The sequence below is a fragment of the Exserohilum turcica genome (genome assembly GCF_000359705.1).
Source record: "Exserohilum turcica Et28A unplaced genomic scaffold SETTUscaffold_6, whole genome shotgun sequence".
In the NCBI taxonomy this organism is placed as follows: domain Eukaryota; kingdom Fungi; phylum Ascomycota; class Dothideomycetes; order Pleosporales; family Pleosporaceae; genus Exserohilum; species Exserohilum turcicum.
Window position 1 is genome coordinate 1,795,713 of NW_007360277.1, and position 15,335 is coordinate 1,811,047.

Genomic DNA, 15,335 nt, shown 5'->3' on the forward strand with positions numbered 1-15,335 from the left:
AGAAAGAGTGCTCGAGTCGTTGGTTATCGCCTGCGATAAGAAAGCAGCGCCATTGACGTGAGTAATCGTACGATTCACTCATGCAACATAAGCTGTGCATTCTATGTTGAACAAGATCCGCATTGTGCGAGGCGATGGTGCGCAAGAAGCTGTTGAGCGGAGTCACTCCGCGCCTTGTATGACGTATGTACTATCCCACGCCCATGTAGATTCTAACTTCACCCCTGTCAGAGTTCAAATTCATGAAATATATGGTAGTCATTATTTGCGTATACCAGAATTCTATACCATTTGATTGCTGTACATGATCTAGATGTAAGCACTGGCACATCCAGTACGATGCAAGCGCTCTGCACTGCATGGCCTACTTCCACAGCTTGCTCAGACTCGTGGCCTTGTCGTCGTGCTTGTTCAGCACCTTGGCCGTCGCCAGGTCAAAGTCCTCCTGAGTGACGTGTACTCTTCGCTCCCTAAGAGCGTACATACCAGCCTCGGTGCAAACACCCTTCAGCTCTGCACCAGAACATCCGTTCATCTTCTCCGCAATCTTTGTGAGGTTGATTCCACGCGTCAAGTTCATACTCCTCGAGTGAATCCGCAGAATATCAGCACGCGCTTCCACGGTTGGCGGTGGGAACTCAATCTTTCGGTCGATACGGCCAGGTCGTAATAGTGCGGGGTCAAGGATGTCGAGTCGATTGGTAGCCATGATGATCTTGATGTTCTTGGTCGGCTCGAAACCGTCTAGCTGGTTCAGCAGCTCCAACATGGTGCGCTGCACCTCGGAATCACCTCCAGAGCTTCCCTCGACACGACTTGATCCAATACTGTCGATTTCGTCCATGAAGATGATACTGGGCGCGTGTTCTCGTGCCATGACGAACAGTTCTCGGACCATACGACTGCCCTCACCAATGTACTTTTGGACCAATTCGCTACCAGACACTCGGATGAACTTGCAGTCGGCGTGATGGGCAACGGCACGCGCAAGCAGTGTTTTTCCTGTTCCGGGTGGGCCGTACAGCAAGACACCCTTGGGCTGAGCAATACCAAGCGACTCGAAGAGTTCGGGATGTTGTAGACCCAATTCGATGACTTCCTTGATCTCCTTGATCTGCTGGTCCAGGCCACCAATCATGTCGTATGTGCTGTCGGGCACCTTTTCGACCATCATGAGAGAGACGAGCGGATCGACCGAGGAGGGCAGCAGCTTTTCGAGCTTGTACGAGTCGCTCAGTAGAGTAACGCGTTTGCCGGCGGTGAGTTTGCTGATGTCGACGCTGTCGGCGACATCGACGACTGGTCCGGTTAGAGCACTGGCGTGGCGTTATGCCGTGTTGATACATACCATATTTGCCCTCGGGGTGCACTTTGACCAGGACCTTCTTGGTGCCCATGACCTTGACGACTTCACCGACATAGGACCCCGGCTGCTGGAGAAGGCCAAGCTCTTCGCGCAGTAGTCGCACCCGTGAGTTGTAGTCATTGCGCTGGGCTTCGAGTCGTCGTAGTTTTGCTTGGCCCTGTATGATCTCGAGCTTCATCGCCTCGATCTTGTTGTGGAAGAAGGTATCGAGCGCCATGGCTGTGGCGGGCGCCGGCCGCGGTGTGTAGACTAGCCGGGGGAGGGGAAATGGTAATGCAAGAATGCGCGGCCACGATGGGAGACGAGGCGACGCTTGGACGGCGGAGAGGAAGGGCGCGTGTGGGGGGGGGATAGCGATGGGGATGGGGCGATGGCGGTGGTGCGGGCGTGGGCGATTGTCCGTCGACGAGACGAGACGCCGTCACGGTGGAAGCTTCCGAAGCTGCGACGGGCGGATTAATGGTTTTGCCGGGAGGAGCCTGGCACGGCGGAAGGTGGAAGCTGTCCGCCCCACCAGCGCCTTCCGTGCGCGTTTCGCCAAGCCGCATGTGGCAGAGACGGCGGCGGGTGCACCGCCACTGGCCGGGCATGGGCATGGGCATGGGCATGGGCGTTGGCATGAGTGGCACGACCGCCGCCCGGCCAGCCAGAGATTACATATGCATAGGTCGAGGGTGGAACCCATGGGGCCGTACATGTGCAAGCACAAGCGCAAGCAGCCCCGGCCTTGTCAGCGCGCCTGGTGCGCTCGCACTCGTGCCGTCAATTCCGTGGCGGTCTTGCAGGTGCCATCGGGCATGAGACAGGGCCCGCAAAATACGCCATGGTTGGGCGCAGGCGTCGTGGTGAATGGCCGGCGCGCAGCCGCTCGCATCTCTAGCAGGGTCATCTGCAGCTTCCGCCCACACCACACCTCAGCAGACTCAGCAGACGCAGCAGACGCAGCAGACGGACACCGGAAGGACTGATATGCATCTTGGCCCTTCCCCAGCAGCCGTCATCGTACGGCCGCGCACTGGTGACTCGTGCACATAAACACCCTGGAGCTGGGGCCCGTCCACCAAACGTTTCCCAGCGTCGTGGTCCCCAAACAAGGCCCGCCTGCAGATAATAGATAGCCCGCCGGCGCCCATCGATCGGTCCTGCGCATCGCCATCTCGCGACCACGTCATGGAGGACCGCACGCCCACCGCATCCAAGGCCAGGGCGACACCAGACACGTCCCGCCAGGGTAGCACACACGCCGCCACCACGACGCCCTCCAACGACACGCCCACGCCGAGCGCGACGCCCGCCGAATCTGCGCGCAGGCGGCAACAGGCTGCCATGCAACCCTCAAGCTATGGTGCCGCCCCTTGCACGACGCTGCACCTGCGCGAGCGCCCTGAGGCCACATGCTAATGCCTGCACAGGTTCCATCACGTCTGCCCTCGACCGCCGCCAGCAGAACCCGCCCTCGTCCGAAGGCTCCACCAAGCCCAAGAAGCCGTCCATGACCCGCCGCGCAACCTCGTCCAAGTGGCCGCAAAAGGGCCAGGAGTTCAGCGTCGACGATGCCGAGGACGAGGTGGAGCTCGACCAGGCCCAGCAGGACCTGCAGAAGAAGCAGCAGCGACAGACGCTGCGCCGCAAATCATCGACCGTTCGACGCAGAGCCGCTGCCCAGCCCGCAGCGCTTACCCGCATCGACTCGACCGAAGACGACGAAATCGAACAAGAGAGCGCGGGTCCGCCCACAGGAACCGATGCAGATGCGGCGCCGGGCTCGTCGGGTGAGGAGACGGTGCAGGCAGAAGACGAGAGTGCAGGCGCCGACGATCTGAGTGACGCCGAGAGCTTCACCCTACGCGACCGCCAGGACGCAATCAACGTGACGCATCCCTTTGGTATCAGGATATGGAAGCCCGCCCTCTACAAGAAGGGACGCTCGGTCCAGCGCAACGCAGAGGCCGACATACACTCATCGCCCGGCCTCTATGTGAGCAAATGGCTGCTCCTCTTCAACCTCGTCTGGACACTCGTCTTTGGCTGGTGGCTGGCTGCCGTGGCTGCCATTGGGGGCTTGCTATGCGCTCTGCTTGGCTTCAACAAGAGCTGCAAAGAGTACTCGCGCCTCCTCTTCCACCTCGCCGGCTACCTGTTCTACCCCTTTGGCAAGTACGTGAAGCTCATGCAGGACGAGGCCTACTTGGACGAAGACGAAGGTGAGGGTCGCAGCATCAGTGAATACGAGCAATGGCAGAGCGGGGACATTGAAGAAGGACGTTTGTTCTTCGGTCCTACTAATGGCGGCGAAAGCTCGCTAGTCGGCCGCAGACGCAACAGTGTTGATTCGACCGGCGACGAGACCACGAGTCTGCTCGGAAGACATGGCCGCGCCAACGTGAACCATACGGACACTGCCAACACCAAGAGGAGGCTTTTTGGTCGTGGCAAGTGGACGCTTGGCCGAGTGGTATTTTTCCTCTTTTTCTACGGCTTGCTAACACCCTCGCTCCTGTTTGTTTCGACTCTTTGTTGGTTTCTTGTCTTCACGATCCCTATGGGCAAGACGACATTGCTCTTGTTGGATCACTTGCGCCGTCACCCCCTAGCTCTCTCGTTCCACTCGGACAATGGCAATGTGCGCCGCCCCGGAGAGTCGTCGTCTATCCTACTCTGCACATACCGTGCAGTCGGCATCAAGTACTGGAAGTACACGATTGATGGCACAAACATCTTTCTCATCAATCTCCTCGGCCTGGTGGCGTTTACCATTTTTGACTACTTTGTCTTGGCTGAGAAGTTGGAGCTCAAATTCTGGCTCACGGATCAGTTTCTGCTCTTCACGCTTGCACTGTTGTCCATTATCCCCCTGGCATACTTTATTGGCCAAGCAGTAGCCTCCATCTCGGCTCAATCGTCCATGGGAGTTGGCGCGACCATCAATGCTTTCTTCTCCACTGTCGTCGAGGTTTTCCTCTACTGCGTGGCCCTCAGCCAGGGAAAGGCGCAGCTTGTCGAGGGAAGTATCATTGGCAGTATCTTTGCAGGTATCCTATTTCTGCCGGGCCTGTCCATGTGTTTTGGTGCTCTGAAGCGTAAGACACAGCGGTTCAATGTGCGCTCGGCTGGTGTGACGTCCACGATGCTTTTGTTTGCCGTCATTGGCGCTTTTGGGCCTACGCTGTTCTACCAGATCTACGGAAGTGTAAGGATAGTCTCTTGCATGTTGGAAGGTGTCGCTAACCAATCACAGCACGAGCTCAACTGTCACCAATGTGTTTCAAACAGCCACAATGCTCCATTGGCACGAGATTGCCGTAGATGCTACTACTCGCAGACGCCAGCACTCAACGACCGGTTCTACAACGACGCCGTCAAGCCTTATACCTGGTTCGCGGCTGCATTGTTGTTCTTCTCGTACATCATCGGTCTGTTGTTCACGCTTCGAACGCATGCTGCGACCATATGGACCGAGCCCGATGCCCAAGAAAGAAAACTATTGGAGATGAGCGCGAGCAGCCTTAGTCATGGTAGTCAAGCCGACTTTCCCCACTCGTCGTTTGTCAGGCAGGCTACGGGACAATCGGTTAATCGCGCGCATATTCGTGACAGCCAGTTGTACAAGCGCATGGTGAACCAAACGTTGCAAGAGGTTGGTCTAAGACGAGAGCAGTCTACATGGGATGACCGACGGCCCGGGTCAGAGACTGGCAGCAATACTCCGCACCTGGTGCCGCCCAAGGATAACGACACACACTCGCACCACTCGTTCCACGTCGAGGGACTCACGGATGACGCAGCCGAACTATTGGCACGCCAGATCACGGAGATTGCTGCAACGACGACAGCTCTGGCGACACGTGACGTTAGCAGGGCGCCTCGTAAGACTGCGCAGCTTGCGCATGGGTCAGCGAAGGGGCACGGCGATCGCCCTGCTCACACGCGCAGCAACACAGAGGCAGGGCACGAGGAGCATGAGACGGCACCTGGACATGGCTCTGGAGGACACGACGCACCCAACTGGAGTCGTCAAAAGAGTGCGGCGATTCTGTTGAGTGCAACGGTTGCGTACGCCATCATTGCGGAGATCCTGGTCAACACGGTGGACGGGGTGCTGCAAGGATCAGACATTGACGAGAAGTTCCTTGGCATCACCTTGTTTGCCTTGGTGCCCAACACGACCGAGTTCCTGAACGCCATCTCGTTTGCGATGAACGGCAACATTGCGCTGTCGATGGAGATTGGATCGGCCTACGCGCTGCAAGTCTGTCTTTTGCAGATTCCGGCGCTGGTGTTTTACAGCGCGATCCACAGCGGCTACATCCCCGCGCACGAAGCGGCCAGCCAGACGTTTACCCTCATCTTCCCGCAGTGGGACATGGTGACGGTGATTCTGTGCGTGTTCCTGCTGTCGTACATGTACGGCGAGGGCAAGAGCAACTACTTCAAGGGGTCGATTCTGATCCTGTCGTATCTGGTGGTGATTGCCGGCTTCTATCTTTCTGGCTTCAACGACCTGCAGCGCATGGGGGTTGACCCCATGGACACGCTAGCGCTTGGCGGGCTGCTTGAGCAGCAGGTGCAGTCCATGACGTTCAGGACGGCAGGGCGGGGTGGGAGCGGTGTGGCTTACTAAGCGTGCTTTGTCATGCTGGCGCAGTCAGGTGAGCGTCGCGAACCCTGTTCTGCACGAGACTAAAATCGCCATGCAGTAGTAGTAGTAGTAGTAGTAGGCCATGTTTTGTTCGCGTTCATTGTTTTCTTTTGTTGGTCTCTTTTTTTTTCCTAGTTGTATGAACAGGCTGGCAGGGGTATTGAATGTATGTATGTATACACGGCGCCCCGGCGCGGGCGTTACGGGGGTCAGTAAGTAATGGCATAAAACAATGAGGACTTGTATGCGGACAGCTACAGCGCCACCGGAGGGCTGGCATTGACCAGGTGTCCCGGGGCTGTTGAATGCAACTGGAGAGGTGATTGGGCTGCTGGGGGAAGGTGACGGTGTGCATGATTGGCGTGCGGTATACAGCCAAGGGTGTGTCGGCAGGATGCAGTGCCGAGACCGGAGTGCAGGAGTGGGCGTGCATGGGTGGGCATGACGGGCGGGAATAAGGCGTGTGCGCGTCTTCGTTGGTGTGCGTGTGTGGAGCCGGTCGAGACCAACACCACGACTGAGACGGGTGACAAAGGGCGACGAGGGGCGGCGAGGGGCGCAGCATCACATGACGGCCGGATCGAGTCAGCCAGATCGGGCCGGCGCAAGCACACGGCGCTGGACGTGTAAGCACGACGCAGCGGGCTTACGTCCGCCTGGGTTGCGCGTGTTACAGGACGCTCTTGCACACGGCCACCATTCGCTGCGCGCACAACCGCAGATGCGCGGCGAAACAGCGCGGGCGGCGGCCGGTTTCAGACGACCAAGGGCGCAGGCGCAGCAGCGTAGCCAAGTGCCGCGCCTCTCCGCTTCGTGTGCATCCCATCCAGGCCTGCCTGCCTCCTGGCACTGGTGCTGGTGCTGGTGTCATCCGCCTTTTTGCATACACGCACTTGCACTTGTGCTGGCCTGGTCGCCGCGCCCTTCCGCACCAAGCATGTTAGCCGTGGCGTACCACCATCATCGCCGTCTGCCATCATCCTCCCATATAGTCGCGCCACCTCGATTGCCTGGGTTTCCTTGGGACAGCGACACACTGGAGCCACACCTCCCGACCCTCGACCCCTCCTCCTCCTCCTCCATGGGGCCGCCGCCCGCCGCCGCCGCCCATCCATAACAGACACGCCCGCCACCTCGCCCGCTGCCGCTGCCCACAGCCCACCATTCTCGACAAGATGCGGCCTGCGCGACTCGCCCGCCTGCCGTGGCAGTTGACCTGCCTCCTGCTCGCCGCCCGCGCCACAGCCGACATCGCGCCCTCCAACACGTCCACCGCCCGCCCCGATGTCATGAACGGCACCCTGCCGCTGATCCACGCCGACGGCGTCGACCGCACCGTCGCCGACCTCATCCCCTTGACGCAGCAGGCAGCCAATTCGGTTCGTGGCGACCCGACCCAGTGTCGCGTACAAGTGCTTGGCGCTGACATGGAATACTCACCACTAGGTCAAGGGCAATCTGTACAACACCAACTTCTCCAGCGTCGCAAACATCTCGACCAACGATATCGCCTACATCAGCTGCAACCCCAGCGACTACGCGGGCTTCGACAATGCCCAAGCCGTCTTTGAGCAGGCCTACCAACAGGCCAACATCTCGGCCGTCATCCTGTACAGCACCGCGACCGACTACTGCGACTACCAGCCCCGCAGTTCCCAAGAGATGATGCAGCTCTTCCCCGTCTACTCCATGACGCACAAAGACGACTCGGGCTTTGTCCTCCGAGCCATCGACGGGCTTTCCCCCGACAAGAAATACACTGTCCGTGTCCCAGGAAATGGCAATGGCAACGGCAATACCGGTGGCGATCAAGACCAGACACAGAACCCACTGGGCCCCTCGCCGTCGACGGCCGTCGCTATGATCATTCTGTACAGTATCACCGGAATTATCACGGCTCTGTTCCTCGTCATCATCGTCACGGGCGCAGTGCGAGCGCATCGCCACCCCGAGCGCTACGGTCCACGAAACGTGCTTGGACGGCCGAGGCAAAGCAGGGCGAGGGGGCTGGGCAGGGCGATTCTCGACACTATTCCCATTGTAAAATTTGGGGAAAAGGAGCAGGCCAAGCCTGCCGATGTTGAATTGGGCTCGACAGCCGAGATAAGAGACGTGAATGGAGCGCCTGCCACCGCCAGCAACGAAGATGCAAACCATGCTACAACATCCGCCCAAGCAGCCCAAGCGCCGCCGCCGCCAGCCACGGAAGGCGCGGCGGAAACACGACAAGAAGCGGCCCCTGCAGAGATTGAGGGTATTGCTCCAGCACAGCCTGCTGGTGTAGCGGCCGCAGCGGTCGCCGATACGACTTCGAACGACCAAAGCCTGGTATGCTCCATCTGTACCGAAGATTTCGAAAAGGGCCAGGACCTCCGCGTTTTGCCTTGCAACCACAAATTCCATCCCGAATGCGTCGATCCATGGTTACTCAACGTTTCGGGTACCTGCCCGTTATGGTACGTCGTTCTCAATCAACAGTTTGTTTTTGTTTCACTAACGGTTTGTAGTCGTGTCGATCTCCGACCGGTAGATTCCCAGGATTCTTCCGCCTCACGAGCAGAAGGCGAACTTGCTCCGCCGCTCAACCCGGAAGCAGAAACCTCACACCGGCGCCGCCACGCACTCCGTGATGTCCTCTCCTTCCGCCACTTACCAAATGCCTCGGCCGAAGAGCGCATCGGTGCTCTGCGACGTCTGCGAGAGCAACGGAGAAACCAGAGCGGCGATCTCCATCCGGAAAGCGCAAACGCTAGCGCAGAAAACGTTGCCAATGCAAGAGATCGGAGAAGCAGGAGGATCAGCTCCCGTCTCAGCGATGTCTTTACGGCCCGTGCGCGCAGAGACCGAAGTGATACCAGCCCAGCGGCCCACCAGCGAGATACTGCGACACCAGATGGCGCCGATGGCCCGAGTGCTGCGCCGTCTAGTCACTCTCATACTCAAAGTTGAAGTCTCATCTTTGTTAATTTGATAGTTTTAGTGTAAACCCATATACCATATCATATGATTGAATGATTTCTAGTGGTGAATTTTATCATCGATGAATATGGAGTTGGTTTGTATGTACTTTTAGAACAGACACAGACACAGACACGTGTTAGAAAATTAGTGTATAGTAGGTAGTTCTACATGGATTCATCTTCACGAGCGGAATTGTTACTTACTTGATCAAGTTGGCCTTTTGTTTTATGGACCGTGCTGACCTTTTTGTTCTAACTATGTACATGTGCATGAGTAGCTCGAGTGTGTACTGTATGATGTCATACCCGAGAACGCTAGACTACGCTACCACTACTAACACCAAGTCCCTCACTCACGTTGTTTTTCCACTCTCCTTGTCGGCTTTTTTTTTTGCTCTTGTATTCAAAGCAAGTGTTGCTATGTGGAATCAAGATTTAACGCGTCTACTTTGGTGATTGATTGAACTTTTAAACCATGACATGTTGCATTTATGCCTCATACTGCTGTAGGTTATCAGGTGCATGGTGCCGACGAGCAAGGGTGTGTGTGTGTGTGACGCGTACGTATATGACATCTGTCGTGGTGATGTCTTCGTAGAGATGCACGGAGTGGATAGCGCAGGAGATGAAGGGAAAGGGGGACGAGTATGCAGTTCAAAGTCCAGACATGAGACTTTGGTGTGATTCCATGCACTCGTGCACATGCGAAAACATTGTGGCGTATATACTGTAACGGAGAATACTGCATGGGGCTTGGGTAGCTCGGCACATGGGCGCGTGTGGCGCCGCCATCCCGCTTGATTGGTGGGGTATGCAGCCCGTCGAGTCAGTGGGGTCCAGCATTGCCCGTGTGAGCACGACGGAGAAGGCCAAGGAAACTTTGGACAACAAACTGCGTCGTCTAACATTGGCTGTTTTTGGGGGGGGGGGAGGGGGCGGATATCGTGCATTCAGGTTTAGCCACAAAGTGTCGTAGACCCAAAGAGGGCACCTCTCCCGCTTCTTGTCGCTCCGTTTGTGCATCTTGGCCCTGTTTGCGCTGGCGGACATGAAACGAGTAGTTCTATGTACGTACATAGATAGTCTTGCGTATAACAATATACCCTCTTGTTTATGCGGCTGAATTGGCTCCAAAGAACGACTTTTGCGTGAATTTTTTTTCTTCTTCTTTTTCGGTTGCCTCGCGTTGAGAAAGAGGAGAATCAAATCATGCTCTTCGCACTGTTCGCTTTTCTACTTTTCACTGCTTTCGGCTCGCGCCTACAACAAGGGCCAGGTTGTGCATTACTACAAGGAATGGGAGGCGGTCATGCAGAAGAGCATCATCAACGACGATTGCAGCTCCCAGCACACCCAGCTTGTGGAGCAGCCCGAGCATGGCAGCTGGGATCTCGTCAGTTGCATCCTGGACAATTTTTTCCCGAGGCCCGCCAAGACGGAAATGGCAATCGTGTCGGTTCTGCTGGGCCTGCTGCCCATGGCACTGCAACTCGTCGGCCCACGCATAGTAGACGTTGCCGAACTGGGGCTCCGCCGACCCGTCCTGGCCGCGCTTCTCAGCCTGGGTAGCACAAGCGCCGCGCTTCAAAACCATGCCACAGGCCTGGAAGCCGTGCGGAGAGACCAAAAGGGCAGACACCATGTGCTCTGGCCGCAGAACATGATTGCCCCGCCGACATGGGCCATGACACTGATTTCCATGGTCGAGTACGTATACATGCAAACATTCTGGATGGCTAGGGCATGGCAGTCTGCAAAGCGCTGGGTAGAGGGCGAAGTCATGCCTTGTGCCTGGAAAGACGAGGTACCCCTGACAACAACAACAACAACAACAACAACAACAAGAGAATTGACAAGGAAAACAAGATACTGGATGTTGATTTTGAATTGGTCAATTAAGCTCTTGGTCTGGATTCAGATCATCCATGGGACGATTGTTTTGTCTAGCGAGCTTTTCATATCGCTGTTTACCTCGTTGCAGGTTGTCGGGCGGTTTCTTTCTGGCGCTATCGTGTGCCGAGTGGTGTTGGAGTTTGAGATGTATGGATTGCGAGAAGTTCATAAACTGAGGAGGTGATTCATTGTAGGGTATCAAGATACCATAGCAGTATCGAATTCAATAGATAGCCCGAGGGGCGTGATACCCATTTCAGGTTATGGTTGCAAAGATTAAGTGTGCTGTTTGCTGCTTGATAAGACATGGTCAAATTCACTCTGCCTCTCCTTGAACGTGAGTGGAACCTCTGTTTTTTTATTCCAGTATAGAGCACTTTGGAATATGTTTCCTTGTCATTCATTCTTGAAGCGAAATGGGCTGTATCACATTGTTGAACATCATCTCATCAAATTTGATACGCTCCCACCATACTATTTCATTGTTGCATAGAGACGCTAAACTGATATCAATCTTCCGCCTCTACCTCTGCCTCTATCAAACTCTCAGCTACACCTGGGTAACTGTAAAGATTCAAGAATTTCAGGCCTGCCTTGTCCAGTATGGCTTTCCAATCCGCTTCGGTCCTTTCACGCACAGCAAAGTGCGCTAGCATCATCATGTCCATCGATGTCGCTGCAATCGTTGGTTTCTCTTCTGAAAGCACAATCTCATTGAGTAGCACACGCGAGTATCCGGGTTTGAGCGCGGGCCGAAGGTTTTCGAGAATCTTAATGCCCGCTTCATCATTCCAGTCGTGAATTATTGAATGTAGTGAGTATGCTCTTGCTCCCTTTATTGGCTGTGGGGTGAAGAAGTCGTGGACTTGGCTTTCAAAAGGTAGTTTGTCCTGATCTGGGATGCTAGCAATGACGGGCTCTCGGTCTTGAAGAACAAGCTTCCCCGGATGGCCCTTGTGCTGCGCGCTGAACAGTTCGACATCGTGTCCGCGGCCACCGCCGACATCCACGAGGAGCGTCTCATTGATACTGGCGTCGAAACCCTTGATAAGACGCTCTTCAACCGGGTAGAAGCCCGGGTCGTACCAATTCGCCTTTCCGGCACGATATGCTGACATGAAATTGTCAAACTCGTCCAGGTGAGGTGGTGTGGCTACCAGCCACGGAAAGAATGAAAGCTCCGTGCCATGTGCAGCCTGAAAAGGACCATTCGTAGGCGAGGTCGGCAGTTTGTAGCCGGTCTTTTTGAAAAAGGCCGGAAACCCATTGAAGGATGGCCGCGCAACATCGTAGCAAAAGTCGATACTTTTGTGGTAATTGGCTGACGCAAGGCCATGGCTGAGCCGTGTTCCGAGATATTTACCGTTGGAAAAGGAAACGATCTTCATGGCAATCAGGTGACGCATAATTCGTTGGAGCAGAGCGGCATCAACCCCCGTCTTTGAAGCCAGATCATCAGGGTCAACGCCAGTTTCGCCTGCATCCTTGAGGTGTTGAAAGAGCTTCACTTCAACAGCTAGTTTGCAGTGTGCTGACAGGGCAGGCTGCGAATTGTCAGCGGAGTTGCAGGTGTGTCCAATCCAGCTACTAACCTCAGCCCAGAAACTCCTCTGCAAGAACTCGCTGGGAATCTCAAGGGCCGCTACAAGATCTCTGCCAAGTTCAACAAGATCCTCTCGGGAGCCTCTCTCTTGGCGTTTGTAGGCCTCGCCGGCTGCCGCAATCCGTTCGAGGATCACTGAAGGAGGTGTCGCCATGTTGTATATTGTGGATGATTCCTATCTTCAATCACGGAAATTGAGCCTTCGCCTTACTTCCAAGTATCAGCATGTGTACTCGTAAGTGGAAACGGCCTTTATCTTGAGGCACCGTGTGCAAACCGTGCCATACGTAGCCGAAGGCGTGACTCGATCATGCCCCATTTTTTGTCTACCTTGTTCCCAGGAACAAGTCTTGGGAGTTATATCTACATGTTATAGCCATAGCGGTGTGGTGGATATTTCTCCCAACCCGCAAATGTCAGGTGTATATGACAATGGACTCGGGTCAGTAATAAATCACATTAGGGGGTCTTCCTATAACAATTTTCGTGATTGCATTGCTCACAAAAGAAGGCTTCTCAATTGTTATGAACAATCAGCCCATATATTTCGGCACTGAATTCCGCCCATGCATAAACGCACGCGAGTCAGACAATATTGTCTGCAGGCCAAGAAGTCATCCCTCAAGCTGAGATCTTTCTCGTCGAGCGTAAACACTTGTTTTTTGCGGTTGTTCAAATAAGCAAATCAGTAGAAAGTAGCAGCAAGTAGAAGCAATGAGTTTATTTGCTTAATCTCTCGTGAATGATGGGAAAACCTAGCGCTTCACCGAGTCATGAACTTCAAATTTTTGAAGGATTCGTTGGTCCATTGAATCCAACATTCCTTGCGCTTCGCTTAGAGTAAGAACTTCCAATGACCGGTGAGCTGATAGTTGGCCCATGTCTCCCAATCTTGGTATCATTCGACTTTCAATCCATCTTGTGAAACACTGACCACGTCACTCATACTGTTCGTGCATACACAGTGAGCCTAAATCAAGACTTTGGCCTCAAAATGCTTGTGATACTCTCAATCCCTTGACCTATACCCTATGTAAAGTTCCCTTTTAGTTCTGTATTCCTTTCTGGGGGCCGAGAATCGGCAAGTACAATGTAACCATCCCGTCTTCTCTCCTTCTTTCCTGTATAATTTTGGTACTTTGTCCTATTCATTTTATATTTCTTGCCACACAACATAGACATTGCAACGATGCCAGAGTCTGTGGATCTCACAGAGAGCAGGCAAGCAGAAGTCCTGATCGTTGCGTGGGCTACCACCGGAGCTGCAATCTTAACGGTACTGATAAAACTCTTTGCGCGAGCCAAACTTGTACGAGTTGTTGGTTGGGACGACTTTTTCATCTTTTTGTCGTTGGTAAGAAGTTCTGATTGACTTCCCCCCCAGAAATCTCAATCTCTAACATCTTATCAGATTTTCAGTATCATAGCTTCATCGTTTGTACACTATGGAGTTGTGCTAGGGTTTGGTCAGCACACAGCGGCCATTGCCGCGAAATACGGCAATGAGAGACTATTCAAAGGCGCTATGATCCAGATGCTTGGATATCGTAGGTCGTCTCTTTAGTAATTGACTTGGGGCAAGGCGCAAGCTGATATATCATAGCTTTTAATATCGGTAGGGTGCCGGGGCACGGATGGTCAGTCTTTCGCAAAGCTGACAAGCTATAGCCGCTTTTAGCTTCCCCAACATCTCCATTGCCATTCTTGTCTGTCAGATACTCTCTCCGAACCCCGCACGAACTATTGCCCTGTACTCAATGGCAATCTTACAGGTCATATTTGCCATAATCACCATTGCCCTCGCATTCGCGCAATGCCAACCGGCCCGCAAACTGTGGGAGAAGACACTGCCTGGGTCTTGCTGGAGTCCAGACGTTCTCAACTACTTCTCATACTGGCTATGTGCTTATACTACTCTGACCGACATAATACTGGCAGTGGTACCGGCACGTGTATTTTGGAGCCTGCAGATGCCCTGGTCTACGAAAATCGGACTCATCGTAATGATGGGTATGACGATGTTGTCTGCGATTGTCACAATTATCAAAGGAACATATCTGCCGCTCTTCACGGACACAACAGACCCGCGTAAGTATGTCAAGCGATGATACTGATTACGGCTAATGAGTTCGCAGTTTGGAAGCCGGTACCGCTCGTAATATGGGGCCTGTAAGTTAGATATCTCCCACCACTATCAGGCTTTACGTAAATAAGCGAAATTTTGCTAGGGTGGAGCAGAATATCGTCATCATGGCTGCGTGCGTTCCCACGATGCGGCCCTTCTTCAACCACGCTTGGAAGCGCGGCTTCTCAACAAAATCAAGCTCCCGCACCAAATCTTTGTTCAAAGACCCATTTGCACCTGCAAATATACGAAGAAGCCACCTAAAAGGCCAAGACGGATCGATATCAGATGTTGCTTTGAATGACGTGGGATTAGATCTGGATCAGGCTAGCAGAGTAGTATACGAGGATGATGCGATAAGCCACGAAAGCCAACGCGACATTGTGAGAATAGTAGAGGCCAGTGACAAAGAGACATCTGAGACTACGGCGAAAGAGACAAATGCTCAGCAGGGCGACAGGACAACACTGACGGGTGTGGTACACCATCGTAATGGCTCGTGCTCTGCATGCTGACCCGTGTAAGCACGATGGTCACATGCGTATCATGGGTATGTATTCAAGACAGAACAGACCATGTCACACGCTTCATTAATATTGTGATCGATTGACACAATTTATGATCTGACGTGGAGGCTGACTATGATCGAGGATACATAATAATACATTTACATGCTTCCCTGCATTATTCTGTATTATTGTTCCATTAGAGTCTAGTGAGCTCGAGGCTATGTAAGACTTTGGCCGAGG

General features: G+C 54.2%; 6 protein-coding genes across 6 annotated transcripts; 4 read left to right on the forward strand and 2 right to left on the reverse strand.

Moving 5' to 3' along the window:
* Nucleotides 1-262: 262 nt before the first annotated feature.
* Nucleotides 263-1,652, reverse strand: SETTUDRAFT_121531 (uncharacterized protein). The gene is made up of 2 exons (XM_008031723.1): nucleotides 1,349-1,652; nucleotides 263-1,299 (listed from the first exon to the last, which is right to left on the reverse strand). The coding sequence occupies exons 1-2, from the start codon at nucleotides 1,581-1,583 to the stop codon at nucleotides 365-367; spliced, it is 1,170 nt and encodes a 389-aa protein (XP_008029914.1). The 5' UTR covers nucleotides 1,584-1,652; the 3' UTR covers nucleotides 263-364.
* Nucleotides 1,653-2,536: 884 nt separating this feature from the next.
* Nucleotides 2,537-6,229, forward strand: SETTUDRAFT_121533 (uncharacterized protein; the record flags this gene model as incomplete). Its single annotated transcript, XM_008031724.1, has 3 exons — nucleotides 2,537-2,711; nucleotides 2,779-4,556; nucleotides 4,605-6,229. 3 exons carry the CDS (start codon nucleotides 2,537-2,539, stop codon nucleotides 5,985-5,987), a joined length of 3,336 nt encoding a protein of 1,111 aa, XP_008029915.1. The 3' UTR covers nucleotides 5,988-6,229.
* Nucleotides 6,230-6,710: 481 nt separating this feature from the next.
* Nucleotides 6,711-9,154, forward strand: SETTUDRAFT_121535 (uncharacterized protein). The gene is made up of 3 exons (XM_008031725.1): nucleotides 6,711-7,384; nucleotides 7,452-8,461; nucleotides 8,513-9,154. Exons 1-3 carry the CDS (start codon nucleotides 7,181-7,183, stop codon nucleotides 8,952-8,954), a joined length of 1,656 nt encoding a protein of 551 aa, XP_008029916.1. The 5' UTR covers nucleotides 6,711-7,180; the 3' UTR covers nucleotides 8,955-9,154.
* Nucleotides 9,155-10,274: 1,120 nt separating this feature from the next.
* On the forward strand, nucleotides 10,275-10,864 carry SETTUDRAFT_22895 (uncharacterized protein; the record flags this gene model as incomplete). The annotated part of the gene is made up of 2 exons (XM_008031201.1): nucleotides 10,275-10,769; nucleotides 10,832-10,864. The coding sequence occupies 2 exons, from the start codon at nucleotides 10,275-10,277 to the stop codon at nucleotides 10,862-10,864; spliced, it is 528 nt and encodes a 175-aa protein (XP_008029392.1).
* A 503-nt stretch (nucleotides 10,865-11,367) lies between these two features.
* On the reverse strand, nucleotides 11,368-12,615 carry SETTUDRAFT_156592 (uncharacterized protein; the record flags this gene model as incomplete). The annotated part of the gene is made up of 2 exons (XM_008031726.1): nucleotides 11,368-12,402; nucleotides 12,451-12,615. The coding sequence occupies 2 exons, from the start codon at nucleotides 12,613-12,615 to the stop codon at nucleotides 11,368-11,370; spliced, it is 1,200 nt and encodes a 399-aa protein (XP_008029917.1).
* A 1,035-nt stretch (nucleotides 12,616-13,650) lies between these two features.
* SETTUDRAFT_96768 (uncharacterized protein) lies at nucleotides 13,651-15,101 on the forward strand (the record flags this gene model as incomplete). Its single annotated transcript, XM_008031727.1, has 5 exons — nucleotides 13,651-13,815; nucleotides 13,873-14,008; nucleotides 14,130-14,549; nucleotides 14,597-14,630; nucleotides 14,690-15,101. 5 exons carry the CDS (start codon nucleotides 13,651-13,653, stop codon nucleotides 15,099-15,101), a joined length of 1,167 nt encoding a protein of 388 aa, XP_008029918.1.
* Between the last annotated feature and the right edge of the window lie 234 nt (nucleotides 15,102-15,335).